At 42.3% G+C, this 18350-nt stretch overlaps 1 protein-coding gene across 14 annotated transcripts in view; it reads left to right on the forward strand.

Moving 5' to 3' along the window:
- The window catches only part of TACC2 (transforming acidic coiled-coil containing protein 2), a 125430-nt gene extending 107097 nt beyond the window's left edge, over window positions 1–18333 (forward strand). For all 14 annotated transcript variants that reach the window (XM_068689029.1, XM_068689037.1, XM_068689042.1 and 11 more), the window contains 7 exons: window positions 3949–4092; window positions 5167–5243; window positions 9383–9426; window positions 14876–15036; window positions 15582–15688; window positions 16732–16852; window positions 17769–18333. In XM_068689029.1, coding sequence (XP_068545130.1) covers window positions 3949–4092; window positions 5167–5243; window positions 9383–9426; window positions 14876–15036; window positions 15582–15688; window positions 16732–16852; window positions 17769–17834 — 720 coding nt within the window. In that variant the 3' untranslated portion in view covers window positions 17835–18333. The remainder of the gene's footprint in view (window positions 1–3948; window positions 4093–5166; window positions 5244–9382; window positions 9427–14875; window positions 15037–15581; window positions 15689–16731; window positions 16853–17768) is intronic.
- The last annotated feature ends 17 nt before the right edge of the window (window positions 18334–18350 follow it).

Consider the following 18350-nt stretch of genomic DNA (forward strand, 5'->3'; position numbering starts at 1 on the left):
CGGGTTTGTGTCAGCCACTCCACAGATGCTGAGGTGGTGTAGAGTTGGGTATTGAAATAAGATGTTGAAATAAGTAAAGGAGACAAACTGAAAGGAAGGGCATAGAGACAAATGGGATTAGAGTATCAACACTTTGGGATGCTTTCCTGGTAGTAAGAGAGGTTTATTTCCTTTAGATAAGTATATACCATTTTTTCTAGTAAAACCACATGCAGAGAACTTACACCTGGATTTTACTTGCTTTTCAATAGAGTTGCAAGCATAAACAAGTCTTGTTACACCACCAGTGACCTGTGTGCACGTGCATCAATTAGTTAAAACATGAGATCATTTGATATGCACCCAGACAGTGTGTGAGTGCTTGTAGAGGGCAAGCTAATTTTCAGCAGGGCTAAATACATATTTCCCTAAACAGTATGATAAAAGCTGCTTATCATTTTCATTGAAGCGCCTTTCTTCGTTTTCTTGCACTTTGACCTTCTTGAAGCAAGATAACTGCAGCTGGTCAATCAATATGCATTTATTCCCATTCTGGTCAGATATCTGGTTTCTGTAAAAGGTGCTGGGAAGAGAAGGGGAAGTGCACTGTGCTCTCAGATATTTACACTAAGATCGCAGTGACCTACATTTAGTAGTAATTCCCCTGCAGACTCTAATCTTTGTGTGTGAGGTTTGGTGACATATAAATCCCTATGCTTATTATTATCCCAATTAACTGCTTACCATCTTGGCAGTTAGGCATTGAACTGAAAGCACTGTCTGTCATCCTGCTGGGTTATTTTATTTTCTGATGTTAGGACTATTTGGAGGTAGAAAATATCAACTAGTGAATTGGACATCAGTTTGGAGCTGTGTAAAATTGGCTTTTGAGATAAAACCACAAAGACCAGTACAGGATGCTCTGACAGAGGGTTTGTTATGTTCCTGCCAAAGAGAGAAGCCAGCAGCCCAGCTGGGACTTGTGTGAAGTATTTCCAAAGTCAGGACAATACTGGTGGGACCAGTAACCACCAGCCTTTCAACTAACTGGTTAAGTTCTAAGAGCTTTTGTAGTTGTTTGTGGGAAATTTTAAGGTTTTCTTGCATGTCATTGATATTAGTCATTTGTACTATTTACTCAAATGCAAGAGAGAATTAGATAAAACATATCAGTGGGGTGTTGAGTCCAATACACAAAAATGCATAAGTGTGTGTTAAATGCTTTAAATGTTCTTTTTTCCTTAAAAATCTTCCCCATGTTGGCAGTTACTTTGACACATTTTTGTATGAGCTTAAGGAAATTTGTGTTTCCTTTGCCGCAATTAATATTTTCCAGCAATCTCTTCTTGAGATCCAGCAAATTACGTGGCAGGAGGCTTTTGAAATATGATATATACAGTTCAATAGATTGATCTTCAGGATGGCCTTTCTTTGGAGGGCAGCTTTGATGATCTAATAGCTCTTTTTCATCTCTCAGTTTCTCTTGCTTCATGCTTGAGGAGGAAATTAAGTAAATTTTTTTGAAGCTAGAATACAGAATTCAAACAGCAGTTGTCTTATTTATTGCCTGTTTTACCTTTACTGAGATCTGTGGACAGCACCATGTGTTTTTGTATAAATGCATATACGCAGATGCCTGAGCTTGTGTCCCAGATGTATTTTTTCCTGCATGGTTGTCGTATATTGGGAGATAACTTCAAGAATACAGGCTTTGTAATTTTGATATTAATAGATCTTGTGCTGAGGTAGGAAAATCCCTTGGAACTCAGGTTGCACCTCCTTGTTGTGTTGGAATTGATTATTAGTTTGTGGTTAAATGCTACAAAAAAGAGATGAATGGCCTGCACCAAAAATACTAGAAGCAGAGTCAAATGACTCCTGTGTTCAAAAATGAGCAAAAAATACAGAGCAAATTAGTGAGACTCCTATATAAACAAACATGCAGCGTGGTGTTTTGAAGTAGTGTTTAGCCTATTAGTGCTCTAATTGAATTTTCTTGTCTGGCCTTTTAACGTTGCTGATGTGGTATCCTCATGTTGCCCACAGATGTGGAATTCCTAACATCCGTTCCTGTGTTTCCCTAGAACGAGCGTTGTGTGTAATTTTTAAGGCAGCTTCTTCAGTAAGGTGTGATGTGAGGGGTCAGAAAGGATTGCAAAACCTTTGGAGCCTCTCTGTTATTTCTGAGAATACGCAAGACCTTTGAGCAAGTGAAAGATTTGTGGAATAGCATCTGACAAAATTGCCTTCAATCGTGTTGATACAAAGCATGTGCTGCTGATAGAAATGAGATCTGTTTGTGTGCGCCTCATGGGGAGGAGGGCTGGGCCTTGATTCAGGCCTTCCTTACTCACTTTCACATTCTTGTGCTTCAAGCAGTAGAATACAGCTCTCCTGTTTTACTGATTAAAAAAGAATAATTAAAAAACACTTTTTAAAAATAAAATAGTTTATATTTTCTATACATAATTATTAAAAATATCTACAGGCTAAGTGCAAGTGCAACGTGTTAGGCTCTGTTTCTCCATAGATAAGCCTTATCTTGCCCTTTTGTTAGTGCTAAGCAACCATAAAATTCTGCTAACGCGGGCTGCCCACTGAAATCTGACTTTATGCAATGCTCTGGCTAACGGGAAAGGAGTCACAAGGCTGTGGGCGAGCAGGGGACCCACTCCTGAGTGAATGCTAAAACGAGCAGCACAGCCTTGGTCCAGGAGGCTCCAAGGCTGCTGACATGGGCTGTGGCCTTTCCTCCTCCTCCCCTGTAATCCCAATTCCTTGGCCAGTTTCGTGCTTGTTTGAGAGAGGAGGAGAGCATTAAATCCCAGCAACAGGGATACGGTCACCTCCACTCCAAAATTATTCTGTGACCCCCCCCCCCCACCGAAGCAGCTGAAAGGGAGGACATTTTGTTTCCCTCCCAGCCTGAGGCAGGGCCCAGCAGGGCCATCAGTGTGGGCCCCTTAGCTGCTTGGTCACAACATGCAAAGCACAGGGAGGGGACAGAGGGATGTAAAAAGCTGTGGTGGTGCCTCTGATACAGAGGGTCTGCTCTGAGGGGTGTGCTGTAGGGGAAGAAGTTCAGGGGACAGCCACCATACTGTAGAGTGCTTATGAAGAGTCTGCTGTTGCTCCAGCTTGAAAGCGTACACACCCAGACCATCGGTCTGCTGCACATGGTGTCTCAAGATACGTGGTTTTTGTTTAGCACGTTCCTAGCTGTCTTCTATAAACGTATTGGTTTTAATGCACTGAAACTTGAATTGTTTACATGTGGAGTGTTTGCAAGATGACGCATCTCAGTTTCCCATAGCTCTTTTGCTCTCTTCCTCATTTCACATGCTGCTCTCCTTCTGAGTCAGTGTGGACCACCGACATGAGCAAGAGCAGCAGCTGCAAATAAAACCTCATTTAACGTACTAATCGCATGCTTAAATAGCAGCAGGGCAACAACAGCACCTATATATTCACAGCTTTTATGAAACAGTGTTTTATGATAGATAACAGTATACTGCCATGGCAGAACTAGGAGTGTGGGACATCCACTTTCTTCTGCTTTTTTGACCTCATCTATTTTTATGGAAGCATATTTCCCCTTAATGAGCTCTCTGCCTCCAATTTGAGTTTCCTCTGCTGTTGTACATTTTTTGTGGATGTTTTTATGAAATCTCTGCATCAGAAAGTAGTAAATTTTCTAAAATAAACCCCTAAAATATTGGGGACAAAGTGGTGTTTTTATTTTCTCCCAGTAAAAGTTATATGGCTCTTCTGATGCTTACTATAGGTTTTAAATGTTTATTTTATCCTCGCTAAATTGAAATTTATTTGTCAGTGTTACTGCTGTTATAATTTAGTAGTGCACAGGCTTTTAGTCCTAGCTCAGGATCCTGGTGCCTAGCACCCAGAAAACATTAGCTAAACACATATTTAATGGTTCATTTCTTTGTATTTAAAAAAACAAACACACAGAGAGAACCTGCTATCCCAGCAGATGTTTCCATCTCTAAAAGTGCACTGTACTCCCGGATCGGTACCTCAGATGCAGAAAGCACCACAAGTCTTCTCTACCCCCAGCAAGACTTGGACTCTGCACTACGACTGGCCAGAGCAGAGGTAATTTGTCAGAATTTAGAAAAGCATATACGTGTCCCTTGTTGTTTACTTTTCTCTTTCCTATTTTCTTCCAAATTCTTCATATTATGTTTACTTTTACTATTCCTGAGACTATTCTCAGCCATGCTAAAGCTACACTAGAGGCTACCAAAGCAAATGGCACTACACTGTAAGTTTTACTTTTTTACTTTACTTTTGGTGTGAATGAAAATCAGATGTTATATGAGAAAAAAACTTTATTGCTTTAAACTGTATTCTGTGTCTCTTTACATTGGTATATAATTTTATAAAAATCATTAGATGCTGGAAATAGGAATCATAAGTATTTTTCAAAGATACATATCAAATTAGTCTGGCTTGTACTAGAATAGAGTAGAATACTTTCAGGTAGAAGGGACCTACAAAAAACATCCAGTCCAACTCTCAGACTATTTCAGGGCTGACACCAAATTAAAACATATCATTAAGAGCATTATCTAAATGCCTCTTAAACACCAACAGGCACAGGGTGTCAACCACCTCTCTAGGGAAGCCCATTGCAGTGTCTAACTATTAGAAAAAATGGTACAGTCTCGTGTTCTGAATTTTAGGATAAATTGTGTGAACAAAAGAAGCATGAAGGAATGCAGTCCTTTAAGTCTAAAATTTCATGGACAGTCAGCCTTAAATATGTATGCAGACGCTGTAGAGAACAAATCGTGGGACCATGTTCCAAAGCCATGTACAAAAGCATTTCAGGTCTGGCTCCAAATCAGGCGTTGTATAGAGTAATACAGTATTTCTTGAAAAGTGTCCTTGTTATGATCAGGGATGAAACACGAGACAAGAACGTTGCATCTACTTGACTAAGTTAGTTTTTTGAAATGAGTATGATTTCACATCTGAACTTCTTAAATTGCATCTTAAAGTCTGTAAAAGAAAAAATCATTGGAGATGCTTATATTTGAACCCATTATACATTTGAAAACTATACCTCTGTTAATTAGAATTGGATATAAATTCGTATATTGCACACTGATTTAATTTCTTCTTTAATGGATCGCTTGTTTTTGCTTTTCTTTTGCTTTGTTTAAGATTGTGGCCAAGGAAAGAGAAGTATCTGAGTGGAAAGAGAAATATGAAGAAAGCAGAAGGGAAGTGATGGAAATGAGGTGGGTTATTAACTTGTCACTAACCACACTGACTGTCTCTGCTTTCAGGCTGTGGATAGTACACACAGTACCATGACTGTATAATTCTTTTGGTTAGCTGAAATTGTTCAGTCATTTTTAACTGCAGACTCTAGATTGATCCTAAACTGATATTTTATCTTTGCCATGCATGGTGGACACCGTTGTTCAAGGTAGTCATTGAAGATTTGTATGTTGCTAATCTCATTTACATCCTCAGAACACTGAGATAATGGGTCTTAATCTAATGTAATCTTAATGTAAGGAAAGAATTTTCTCCAGTTTGTGCTGCTTACCACACGTGTGAATTCTCACGTGGATTGCATTGTGGTGTTTCTCTTGCCTGACTGAACTAGTCTGCCTGCAGTGCTGGCAGAGATGTGCACATGCTAATTTAAAATTCACTTTCCGCAAATAGTTTTGGCAACAGAAAAGAGCATGTGAAAGTCTGAATATAGGTATGAGTAGTAGAGGCTCCCTTCAGGAGATTATTGTAAAAAGTTTCTTTAACATGAAAAAAAACAAAATTCAGCTGGCAGTAGAAAAACATTCCTTGGAAAGGAGCCACTCTGAGTGTTGACCTTCGAGAAAATTCAACATGCTTTTCTTTGAACCAAGCTACACTTTTAATTATCACACACACTATGCTTGATTTCAGTTAACCAGTGTTTATCTTGGATTCTGCTGCTCCATTTGAGAGCTGACAGAAGGACCCTGAGCTTTTCAGGTCTTTCTAGTTATATCTGTAGTTCTAATGTATTTTATTTCTCCTTGCAAACCTGTCTCTGTTACATTAAATATTTCTATACTGGAACATAGCAGGTTTGACCTTCCTTCCCAGTCCAGGTCCCTGTCATTTGCAAAGGTGACAACAAAGTCACTGTAGTGGAAGAGGTGAAGGGTGTTGCCCAAAGACTCGTTTTTGCTTCCCATTTAGTCAGTTGAAAGTTTTAGCCATTCGGTGTGTGTTTTTTAACAGTGATAATGCCATAAGAGCAACACACAGATAAGTTTGACCTGCTCATCAATCTGAATCTGAGAAAGTCATCAATTTTAAAAGAGACTTTGTAGATGTATTTTATGGAATCTAAAGGCTATTACTTTGTGCCATCAAACAGACAGATACCATCCTCACCTTCCATGCCCTTAACTCATAAATGAAAGAGAACTGACAGATTATTTGAGCATCCATCTTTCTGAGTAATAATTTCTGTGGTCAGTTCTGAAACTGACTTTTCTTCAAAATCACTTCTGTTCTTAGTGCCAACTTCTTCCCAAAGTTAAAAGCCCAGGTAGCTTAAAGCTAAGGCCAATGAACTGTATCAGGGGATGACCTGCACATGCAATTCCTGCTGGCATCCCAGAAAGCTGTACTTCTGTAGCAGAGGTAATAGGGGATTGTGGTGCAGAAGTCAACAAGCACTAGCAGGGATGCCAGGAGTCACACGTGGCAGATTTGAGTAGAGAAGTGCAGGGCTTGGAGCCAAAGCATCTTAAGAGAGGCGTCTGCAAAAGGCAAGGGCAGCCACTTGATTTCTTTGAGAGGAACCATCTCCCAGCACCCGCTGAGTTCTCTCACCTCCTGCTCTCTGCTTGGGAAAGGAACCAAAACCCTGGCACAGCTCTTTCAGTGCATAATGAGGCAAAATGCAAGCAGTCAAATCTAAGAAGCATCACTTGGAATAAAAAAAGAACACCCTAGCAACTGTGTAAAGAATGACTCAGAGTTCAGCACACGCTCCAGTGTGGTACTTTGTCTATTTTCTGGGAGCTGCCTGGGTGCACATGCCTGCCAGCTGCAAACAAGCACTGGCAGAGGTTGCTTATTCCTTAATGAAAGGAGAGCAAGGGTGATGCAGAGCAGCTGACACACTGTAGATCTGTAGCTTCGTGCTCCTCACAGGAGTTTGCTTCGGTGTTTATGTCTTCAATAAAATTTGATTAAAAAAAAAGACATTTATGTAAGCCAAATTTCTTACAGACACATCCGTGCCGTACATGGGGAAAAGGTCTGGCTGATACTGTCACAAAATGATGAAATGTGCATGTGTGCCCAAAGAAAGATTTCACTTGGAAGATTAGATGTTAAATCAGTCCATGTGTGGTAAATTAGAGATGTGGTAATTAGATGTGACATAATTGTAAGCGAGGAATGAAGGGAAAGGCAGGGATTATCTGGCAGTGGAAGCACAGAAGCATCACTTGCTACAAAAAGAGAAGCAGTGCTCCCTTATGCAAGCCCTGCGTACTCTACCTGGAATATCCTGAGATCAGCTAGGTTTCCAGAAAAATGTCAGTCTGGAGGAAATTCCACTCCAGAGAGCAGAGCCAAGATGAGAATTATAATACTGTAATTTTTGTCAAACGGATAACCAGTGGTGGGCCATACCATAATCCAAGGGAACACCCAGAGGCAGGCCAGAAATATTTAGGTATGGTCATTTGGAAGTCTAACTGATCATGCCTCAGTGTGGGAAGTCAAGCAGGTGACCTTGAGAGGTAGCCCTGGATTTCTGTGTTTTTATGACTGAGGAAATTGCAGAAATTCAATAGTAGACTGAAAGGCCTAAAATCCCAGAAGCAAAGCCCATGTGGCATCTCAAGGGAAGGCTAAGATGTGCCATCACAAAGGAATGCTGTGGGCAGCATCCTTGGGTTCCCTTCCTTAATGTGGTCTTTCTTTAGGCTGCTTGACTGAAAAAGCCTCTCGACATGAATCTGGAACAAGCCCAGCTTTACCTCGCTTTCCAAATTGAACATTATTAGAATCACTGTGGCACTGCAGTACCCACATTTATTGAGCAGCTGCTGCATTATCAGGAAGGGTGGGTAATGCACAGAATGCGGTGCGTGCTTGAACTAGCCTAAGCTGCTGGAAGTAAGAAATAGATCATGTTCTTTCGCTTGGTTGCCAAATTCCATGGTGGAGGCCAGGCTGGGAGGTGTAGGGCTGTAACAGCATTTAATGCTGTATTCATTGCCTTCAGTCCTTGGCTCGTTTTTCTGGGATGATAAAACTTCCCAAAGGTGACCGCTATTACAAGGATATGACGTGGCTTTAAATCCTTCCTACAATCCTACAGCAGGTTTTTGAGGTAGTCTTCTTTGGACGTGAAAGTGATCCCGGTGTCTGGGATCCGCTTCTGATGCAGATTTCCCCCAGGCAGTGCTGGAATCGCTGCCTTTGGTTCTGGGGAGCTCCACAGCTCTCTCCTTTCCTTGCTGACTTCTGTCCTGGGATTTCCCGCATCCTTGCTGTAACCTCACCGACTGAGCTAAAATGGGACGCGTGAATGCAAGCTAAGACTTGACAAAATATGTATTCGAATACCAGCGGGCTATTCTGCATATCCACTTCAGATGAAGTGTGCAGTAATTTTGTTTTTCATAGGCAGTCCTGTGTGGCTCACAAATCAAAGCGCTGATCAAGCTAGTCTCATTTTATTAGCTTTATTTGGCTCTGGAAGGGGATGGATCATCTTTCTAAATCACATTTAATCTGCTTATTTTGGCTAACCTCTTTTCAAGAAGGAAACTCAAAGCCTACCGTGAGTATGTAAAATAAAATAGTCTTAAAAGTAATATTTTACCCCCTCTGTTTCAAAAACAGATTTGTGAAATAGGGCATGATGGAATTTGTGCTCCGTAAGTGAATGTTTTAGTCATTTTCTCCAAGTGCTAATGGATCGGTTCTTCACATTTAGAGAGGGAAGATTAGATACATTTTGGATGAGGGCCAGCCGTACTCCTGTTAGGTTTACTTGCCTACCAGTGATAACTTTTCTTCATGTTTACATTAAAATAAGCAAACAGAATAAAGACAGGATGGAAGAAAGAAATCGATGCAATTTTGTTTGTTTAAATCAGGATTGGTGATGTACTTTGGGCATGTGTCAAATAACTGTTTCAAAGCAATTCCCTTTCCCTCCCTGTAAAGGAACAACGTTTAAGCTGTCAGTTTTATTTGTTACGTAGGTAATAAAGAGCTTATGAAAGTGTGCTGTGGGATCTGTATCCTGTTTTTAATACCCTAGTTCAGTTATTGAGTAGCATTATTTTCTACATAAGTATTAGCAATGATGATGTTTGCCAAAAGCTGTTTGTTTTTGTTCCTCTTACAGGAAAATTGTTTCAGAATATGAGAAGACGATTGCTCAGATGATAGGTAGGTATTTCTACTGTGAAAAGGTGCTATCCTGCACTCTGATTTTCTGAAGAGAGCACAGAAATGTTTGTCTGTAGGCTTCGTTTTGAAGCTAGCTACACTTGCTGATGCTGCTGGGAATTGGGATGCATCCAAGGACACCAGTGTGTGTTGCCGGGTTGTGATGAAAAGCCAGAGCTTCGTTTTACGGAAAGCAGACCCCGAGGCAGTGCAGGTAGTACAGCAAGGTCAGGGCTTCTTGTTCTGCATCGAAGCAAACTGCCCCACAGGAAGCATGTTCAGACGCTTTGCCCAGAATTCACGGGTGTCTCTGGATGACCTAAAAACCCTTCAGTCATCTGCTCACAGCTGTCTGACAGGAGATACCAAACTTAGCTCTTGACCACAACGGGGATTATCTGTGGTAAGTGCATTGGTCCGACCAAAACCTAGATTAACTTCAATCCCAGCTGAGAGACTGAGTAGTCAATCCACCTCCCCAGTTACTTACTGACATAAAGGTCTCCTCTAAGATCTGCATTGTGACAGTTTGCCTCACAATAATCAGAAAATATCTTTGTTATCAGAATGCCCCACGAGTTAAAAACTCAGTAGCGTTTCAAAACCTGCAGGACTCTTGCACTTCCTTGGCCCAGGAGGCCTGGCCCCCAGGGTGCGATGTTAAAACCTCCTCAGCAGTTTCCAAAGCTTTTTTCCTGCTCTTATTGAAGAAAACACCAGTGCCTTGTGCTGTCCTGTATGGATTCAGCTGGAGAAGTGCCCAGGGCTGCACAGGGCCGTGGGTTTTCCATGGCCAAGTGCACGGGGACGAGCAGGAGAAGCGGTGGCTGATGAGAAGCAGCACTGTGCTCACCTGGGGTAAAGCACTGGGAAACATCATTAACAGCACGGGGAGCAGCCTGGCAGCTAATTGTGGGGTGAGACACAGGAGAAAGGCTCGTCTAGGTGCTGATATCCACCAGCAGGGAGAGTTGTGAATCCAGCATATTCGCACCAGCTCTTAACAAATCAACAGAAATTACTGCTCTAGCTCCCCTGGGAGAGCTGTCAGAGAGAGCACAGCGTGCCAGGGACACAAAGGGCAAGTATGTGTCTTGCAACAAAGGTTTTTTACACAGAACGACTTCTGTCACAGCTATTGACTTATCATATGTATGTTGGTTTGTCCTTTTCAAATTGGCAGTCCCATGGCCGGTGTTGTGTGACCCCCAGTTTTTGCGTTTCTTCTGTTTTTTTAGCACTAGGGGATGGGGAATAGTTCAGCTGTCAGCTGCTTTTGCTGCTTTTCTACATTTTGCAGCCCCTGGGAGACAGCCCAGCTTCCTATCATGTAAAGAGAATAAAGGGTCTAGAAATAAATATTTGTTTCCTTGCTTCACTCCCTACTGTTGTGCCTCCAATGCCTTTTGTATGTAAACCTGAATGAATTTGCCTGCTTTCTGGCATAATGTCTGTCATTCTCATCATGCAAGCGTTAAAATAGGAGTGACCAAAGTATGCCAAGAATTTGATTCCCTTTGTTGTGCACTTAATGTACTCTGGTATTTCATGTGCAATCATGGAAATGTACCAAACGTGGCAAAGAATCAGGGTCGCAGTCCCCAAAATGTAATTTCATTCTTTTTTCTAACACTGCTGCTGCAAAGTGAGTGTTTTTTTCAGTACTGCAGAGTTTCATCTGAGTGTTTTCAGCATGTAGGCAGAAAAACCCTGTCCTGTATCTGCCCTGTGCATAGCTCCCCAGGAACAGCGCAGGGAGCTCTGCAGCTTCACCTGGCCGCTCGTATGGACAAACACAGGACCTGCCTTTTTTCCCGAGCATATGCATGTAGTTTTAACAGAGTTTTTGTTCTGATTTCAAATTCTTCTCTGAGAAACGGATTTAAAAAGTAAATAAATCAAGTTTTGAGTCTGTAATGCAACAAGAAGGTACAGAGTAGGGACCCTAAGATAAAGGCACAGCCATGGCACACGGAGCACATGCTACAATTGCCCGTTCTTCTTATTTAAAGAAATCAAGAATATTTAAAGCTTTGTACCTTTGAACACTGAGGAAATAGCCAACTTTAAACCTCAAATTCTGAGGATGTCAGAGTCTTTCCAATGATCTACAGCAAGTTTTTAAGCGCTGTGGCTGTGAATGATGTAATTTGCTGTCCATTGTTCAAAAGAGCCGAAAGAAGAGCGGCACAGAACGCATGTGTTAATTGGAGCAATATGCAAATTCTGCAGCGTAGTAAATATGAGGCTTCTTCTCACTGCATTTCATGTAAATTTTTGATCTAATTAGCCCACTTTCTGCTGACATTTGTGCAAATTACTGTCCTTCTGATAACTGAATTTACTCACCCAAGGCAGATGAGTGTCTGCGGGCTATTTGCATGTCTCCCTGCTAACACAGACCGTGAATTCCAACAGAAGCAGCGCCCCTGCTCTTTCTGTTTATGATTTAACCCTTCAGAGCTATTTATGCAGGGGCACTGCAAGTGAAACCAGTGTCACAAATCCCTCTAATGACTCTTCAGTGTGGCTGACGGATCCTACTCAGCCTTTTACAGGTTGTCTTGTAGGATGAACACAAACTATTGGTGTTACTGATACAGGGTGGTGGACGTGGATGCATACAAAGGCACTGAAGCACGCACTGCAAACAGTACCTGCCGTTGATTTTAGGGGCTGTCACAGGTCTCATATTTGCTGTTGTGTACACACAGAGCCCAGCATTACCCGACACAGCTCATACAGTTAGCTTCGTGCCACGTGCTGCACAGCAGAGCTTGAAGCTGCCGGTGTACAGATCCCTTTTGGTGTCTCTTTGCATAACTTTTTTCCGGTGCTTTAACCCTTTTTCCTTTTTTTTCTCACACTTGCACAGCTCCTGACACACTCCCCTCCCCGTTGGGAATGGGGACAAAACAGAAGGGCCTTGCTTGGGGCTTTGTGGGCTGGCTGCTGCTTGTGCTGCTCATGCTGCGTGGTGCTGAGGCCTGCAGCTCACCCTGGGCTCCGGCACACACCGTGGTCACCCACAGCCCCCTCCCGAAATCCCTCTCGTGGTTTTACCTTGTATGGTTGGATTTGTAATGTTGGGCTTTTTTTCTGTTCAGAATGTATCCGTGTACTTGTAAGTGTAAAGCCATAATGAAACGCTCATTATGAAAACCGAAGAGATGTTTTGCTGTGTGCATTACAGGATGTTGCATTACTTATTTGCTGCTTTTCCTAACAATTCCTGATTTTCTATTTTGCTTCCGTTTTTGTTGCTTCTTGCTATTTGCTTGCAAAAACAAACAGGCAAGCCTGGTAAGTAAAGCTTTTCACCAACTTTCACACCAGCATCCTGCATTTTTTGTTTTCTTTGGCTTTTTGTTCTCTGTTTGCTGCATTCCCATTCAGTGGTGGAACACTGGGCTGAGCCTCAGGGCGGGTCCTGTGGTGGTGGTCTCCTCCTGCCAGTCCGGACGGTGTTATCCCTGAGCATCCTAGTGGTGGTGGGGAGCCGTGGGCAGTGTGTTTTGCAGAGGTGGAAGCCATTTAATTAGAATATTTTAATCAGATAACTTCATGAACTGCTTTTGAAATAATTTCAAGGCAAGCATCTGTAGCTGCTTAGCTAAGATTTGGCTGGCAGGCTGCACCTCTCTTCAGGTGACCGTTCCTCCTTGCCCCACCGGTAGAAATGCCTCGTCTTCAGCTCCCTCCCCAGTCCCTTGGGGCCAGGAGAGGAGAAAGTGAACGTCTGGCACCAGTTGCCCCAGTTCACGTGTGCTGGGACACCCAGGCTGGGGGTGTTTGAAGGAGCTGGTCCAGCTGAAGAGAGAGCAGGGGTCTGGGATGTGCTGGGTGGAAAACAAAGAGCTCCCTAGTTGTGAGGGGTGAGGCTTGGGTCTCCAGCTTTCTGAATTGTCCTTAAAACAAGACATAGATGCTAAAATACGGCAGTAAACAAAAAGTAAAGGCAGATTTTATTATATTATCATTTTGCATTGTTGCCTTAAATGCGTTTAAGTACTTCAGTGATGGTGCAGATGGCTGCTTTCTTCTGCACGGAGCTGTGATGGGTGAGTTTTGTCAAAGAGCCAGGCAGCAGCCAGGGCCTGAGCTGGGCAGTAGGAAATGTCCAGCGTGCCTAAACAAGTCTGCTGCTGGAGCACAAGGTGACAACGTGCCAGATTTCAGGAAAATAAATAAGGAATGAGAAATCAAGGGGTTTCTCCTTTTATTTGGGATTACAAATGACCACAGTGTGTCTTTAGAGATCAAAATGCAGAAGAGTGCACAGGGAAGTTTGTTTCATTCCGATGCAATATTGAAAGTTAGCAGACTGATAAAATCGTGGTATTGCTACAGCCGTGCTGCAAACTCAGTGCTGTATGAACTGGGGCACTTCAGAGCCGACCAACACCATGAAATACTGATTTCAGGTGAAGGCGTCTGTCCGAGTCAAAACCTAAACTCTTGGCAGAATGTTTCTAAGCACAGGAGGCTTAAATGAGAAGTTGTCAAGTCCAAACTGCCTTGTGCTTTTTAGCTGGGAGAACTTCTTTTATTTCAATTTCTGTCAGAGGGGAAAATAAACACAGTACTATAAAAGTAGTATAAAGGTGCTGATTTTTGTGGGTTTGCCTTTATTGCAGTGCCATTCAAAGCAGCCCTTAAAGCATGGACACAGCAATCGTATTTTATGATATGAAGCAAGCAGTAAAGCATCTTACAAGGCACTGCCAGACTTTTCCTTCTAATGCTCTAACAGTGCTCTGATTTATCACTAGGTCAATACCTTTGAAAAATGGCATCTTCCATACAGATTTGGGTTCCCATTTTCCACCCTCCCTTAGTTACACACAGGAGAAGCTTAGGAGATGTTTTCTGCAAACCAGAATTTGCGAAGCCTGTCCAGTGCTAGATTTCCTTTCTGGCACTTGCCTGCAGAGCTCCTGAGAATGGGAGTTTGCAAAGCAGTGTTTTTCCAGGGGCAGGATTTGAGTTGGGTTACATTAAGCAAAGTTCCGTGCTTGATTTAATTCCATGTATGGGATTAGAGAAGATGGTGCGAGATAACAAGCACATAGCAGCAGGAGCAAAGAACTCACTGCCAGCACTAGCAATATGCAGAAATGTATTTATGTAGTTCCTTCAGCTAGTGCCTTGTCAGGCAAAAAGGGAATCCCATGCTGCCTTCCTGGGAACAGCTGAGTTCAAAGTGAAATAAAGCATCAGTTAGGTGATTTCACATTTTTCCCTAGTATCAAAATATTTAAGTATCACTGTGTTTAGCAAACTATTTCTAAAACAGAATTGTGTCTCTGTATAAAAATTATTTTTCTGGATCTTCCTCAAAGTTAGTAACATGCATCAAAGAGCACACAGCACAGTAGAAGCTATAGATGACAGTGAAATCAGGGTCCTTACTGACTGCTTTTTTCTCCTCCCATCTTCCTTCTAACAGAGGATGAACAGAGAGAGAAATCTGTCTCCCATCATACTGTTCAGCAGCTGATAGTGGAGAAGGAGCAAGCTTTGGCAGATCTGAACTCGGTGGAGAAATCACTGGCAGATCTTTTCAGGAGATACGAAAAAATGAAAGAAGTATTGGAGGGGTTTCGAAAGGTGAGTCACCTTCAAGTTCCTTCCTTTTAAGAGGCAAACTAGCAGGCTCTTACATGGTGGTAAACCAAAGCTGCTTAACAGCCTGCACATCTTGGTTTCCAGTCGTGAGTCTGATTTACTCCATCAGCCTGCGGTGTGCTGTGGGTAGGGAGAGCAAGAATGCTCGGTTGTGCTTTCTTTTTCTAACAGCTCTGAGAAGATAAAGATTTTGCACAAGAGTAGCTTGTTCCTGTTTTGTGTTCCCATACTGCAGTTTCAATAAATGTCACATAACTGTGGAATTGTAGCACGTATCAGGGCTGGCTTGTGGACTGAGAGTTTTGGTAAATCTAACATGTGACTTCTGGTCAGTCCTCAGACAAAGGATTCCAGCCAGAATCAAATGCAAACAGAAGCATTGCAAAGCTTTGTGCAGTGTGTAGTATTGCTTCGGATGGCCTCTGTGTGGGGGTGTCCGTGTTAGACAGCATCCCCTAAATATATGACTGTGCCTGTCATACACTTCAGTCTCCTGGGTTAAATTTAACGTGATGTTTTCATTTAAGAATGAAGAAGTATTAAAGAAATGCGCGCAGGAGTATTTATCCCGAGTAAAGAAAGAAGAACAGAGGTATCAAGCACTCAAAATTCATGCTGAGGAAAAACTGGACAGGTAATTGATTGCACACCTCTCTTTTCAGGAGTTCCAGCTGCAGGAAGATCCCTGTGGCTGGACCTTTGTCCCCAAACTGTTCCTTTATTATGCAAGCCTAGACTGCTCTGTGATGAAGGGTCTAATGAAATGCCACGCTGAGCATTTCTGAAACGTGCTGGTGACCATAGCTAAAGAAAGAATGATTTTCATATTGAAAGGGTCCTCCAAGAGGAGGCCATATAGAGCACCTTAAAATTCTACCTTTATCAAATGTCTTCATGTTTCTTTAACGTATTTTGCAGGGAAGATCAAGAAAGAAGCCGTTAGCTAGGTTTGTGCAGCTGTGGAGGGCTGTGCTCAGATATTTACACCTGCAGCTAGTGTTCATGTCCCAGGGGTTTGCTGTGGCCCCTGTGCTGTGTTATTGCCCTTACATCCATCAGCAGAACAGAACGTGTAAGTGCTATTCAGCTGCTTCAGTGCAAGCCTCCCTCTGTTCGTATCGGATCCCTGCTCTAAGCTGGATCATCACTTGGGAGGGTGATAAGGAGTTGCACAAAAGATGGAGCCAGATCTGTGTGGACAGTGACTCCATAAGCCACCAGTGAGGAGCGAACATCTGGTTGTGGCTCCAGGCAGGCAGGTCCAGTTGTTATTTCTGTTATCATCATTAATGCGTCCATGTAATGACCAAGTAATCATCGCTGGGAATTACATCCAGGGCTCATATCACAGTCCTCTAGACCCAAGAGTCTGTGAGAACTGGAGATCAGATTGAGAACCTTCCATACAACACCTCCAGCTAAGTAATATCTTTGACGCCAGCACAAGTCTGAGAGAAGTAGGGAGGGACCAGACATTTAGAAAGGACTTTACAACCTCTGCTGAGCAAGTTTTTTTGAGTCATCAGAAGTCTCTAGGGACAAGTCTCAGGCTGCTTTCAAAGATCCAGAGAAAGCAGCCCTGCCCTCCAACACCCTCTTAACTTGTAGTCCATCCTTGGGTACCTTCTGTCCCCTTCTGTAGACAACCTGACATGACAAAAATCTGTGTTTTTCTAGAGCCAATGCTGAAATTGCACAAGTGAGAGGCAAGGCTCAGCAAGAGCAAGCAGCGTATCAGGCCAGCCTTCGTAAAGAGCAGCTGAAAGTGGATGCATTGGAAAGAACACTGGAACAAAAGGTGAGCAGCAGCTCAGCTCTTTTCACACCAAGTCAGGGGTATGGTCATGGCACAACCTTTTCCCCAGAGTGGCTGCATCCAGCTCTCCTCTGGAGCTCAGACCATGGCAAAAGGCTGCCCAAGGGCCCGTCTTGCTCCGTCTTGCTCCTCGTGCCCAGCAGCTCTTTGCTCTGGGGACACACCCTGCAAAATCTGCGGCGTGCCCCAGGCAGTTTGGGCAGATGGCCCCATCTGCCAGGCTGTGCTCTCAGCCACTGGCCAGCCTCGGGGGCTGATTCAGGCGCATTGAAAGCTCAGCGTGCACCTGTGTACCAAGGAGAGCCCTTTGTTTGCTTTGCTTTGGGGATTTGATGTCTTCCTTGGTTTAGTTCTTTCATTTTTTTTGTTTGTTTTTAATTTTAGCTGTAATTCCAACGTTAGCTGAAATGGCAGTAGCTGCTGTATAGACATAATGGTCAGACACGGGTCTGTACAGCTTGGAGCAAAAGTGATGTGTAAATCCCTATTTATATCTTGTGTCCTCTAGCTTAGCAAAGGAGCTTACTTCCAGTATAACACAGAGGTCCTTGCTTAGAGCCTCCAGAAAACAGAACGAAAATAGTGCTATGAAGAGCAGCCTAGAAACAAATTTACACTATGTGTTATCATCCCACGCTAGGAACAGCTGCTGTAAAGCCACGTGCTTCGGTGCCAAATTGTATTTATTGAAGTAGGAGGAGCTCTGTCTGGAAACAAACATATTGTTTGAATATATTATATGTAGCTCTACTATGTACACATATATTTTATATATTCTCAGTATTGGAGAAAATCTAATTCCTCCACACTTCTCCCAAAGGTTGAATATTTTTTTTAGATACTCATCTTAATGCAACAATATTTTTCATAACATTTAATACTACTTTTTGTTTTCCAGAATAAAGAGATAGAAGAATTAACAAAGATTTGTGATGAACTGATTGCCAAAATGGGGAAAAGCTAACTTTTAACCAAATTTCTGGACTTCGATACTGAGTGCAATATGACCATTGGCACACTGATGTCCATACATTTACGTGGACAGGTTATATTTTCACTTTTTCGTATGCACTACTGTATTTTCTTTCTAAATAAAGTTGATTTAATTGTATGCAGTACTAAGATGACTATCAGAATTTCTTGCTATTGTTTGCATTTTCATAGTATAATTCATAGCAAGTTGATCTCAAAGTTCCTGTATCAGGGAGATTGTCAAGTTCTCTAAGAAATTACAAATTGCTGATCCTAGCCTTCCCTTTGTACATGAGTTCCCATGTTGGATGTCTTTTGGATTTAATATAAACATGTATTACTTGCATGGGGACTCTTGCCTTAAGGAGTGTAAACTTTATCTGCATTTGCTGATTTGTAAAATAAAATTAAAAATGAAAAAAAAAAATTAAAATGCATGTCACTTAAATGAAATTCTCTATTGTAAATAAATTTTTTCGTTGAAACTTGAAGTGGCTTCATTTTATTT

The sequence above is a fragment of the Anas acuta genome, chromosome 7 (genome assembly GCF_963932015.1).
Source record: "Anas acuta chromosome 7, bAnaAcu1.1, whole genome shotgun sequence".
Taxonomy (NCBI): Eukaryota; Metazoa; Chordata; class Aves; order Anseriformes; family Anatidae; genus Anas; species Anas acuta.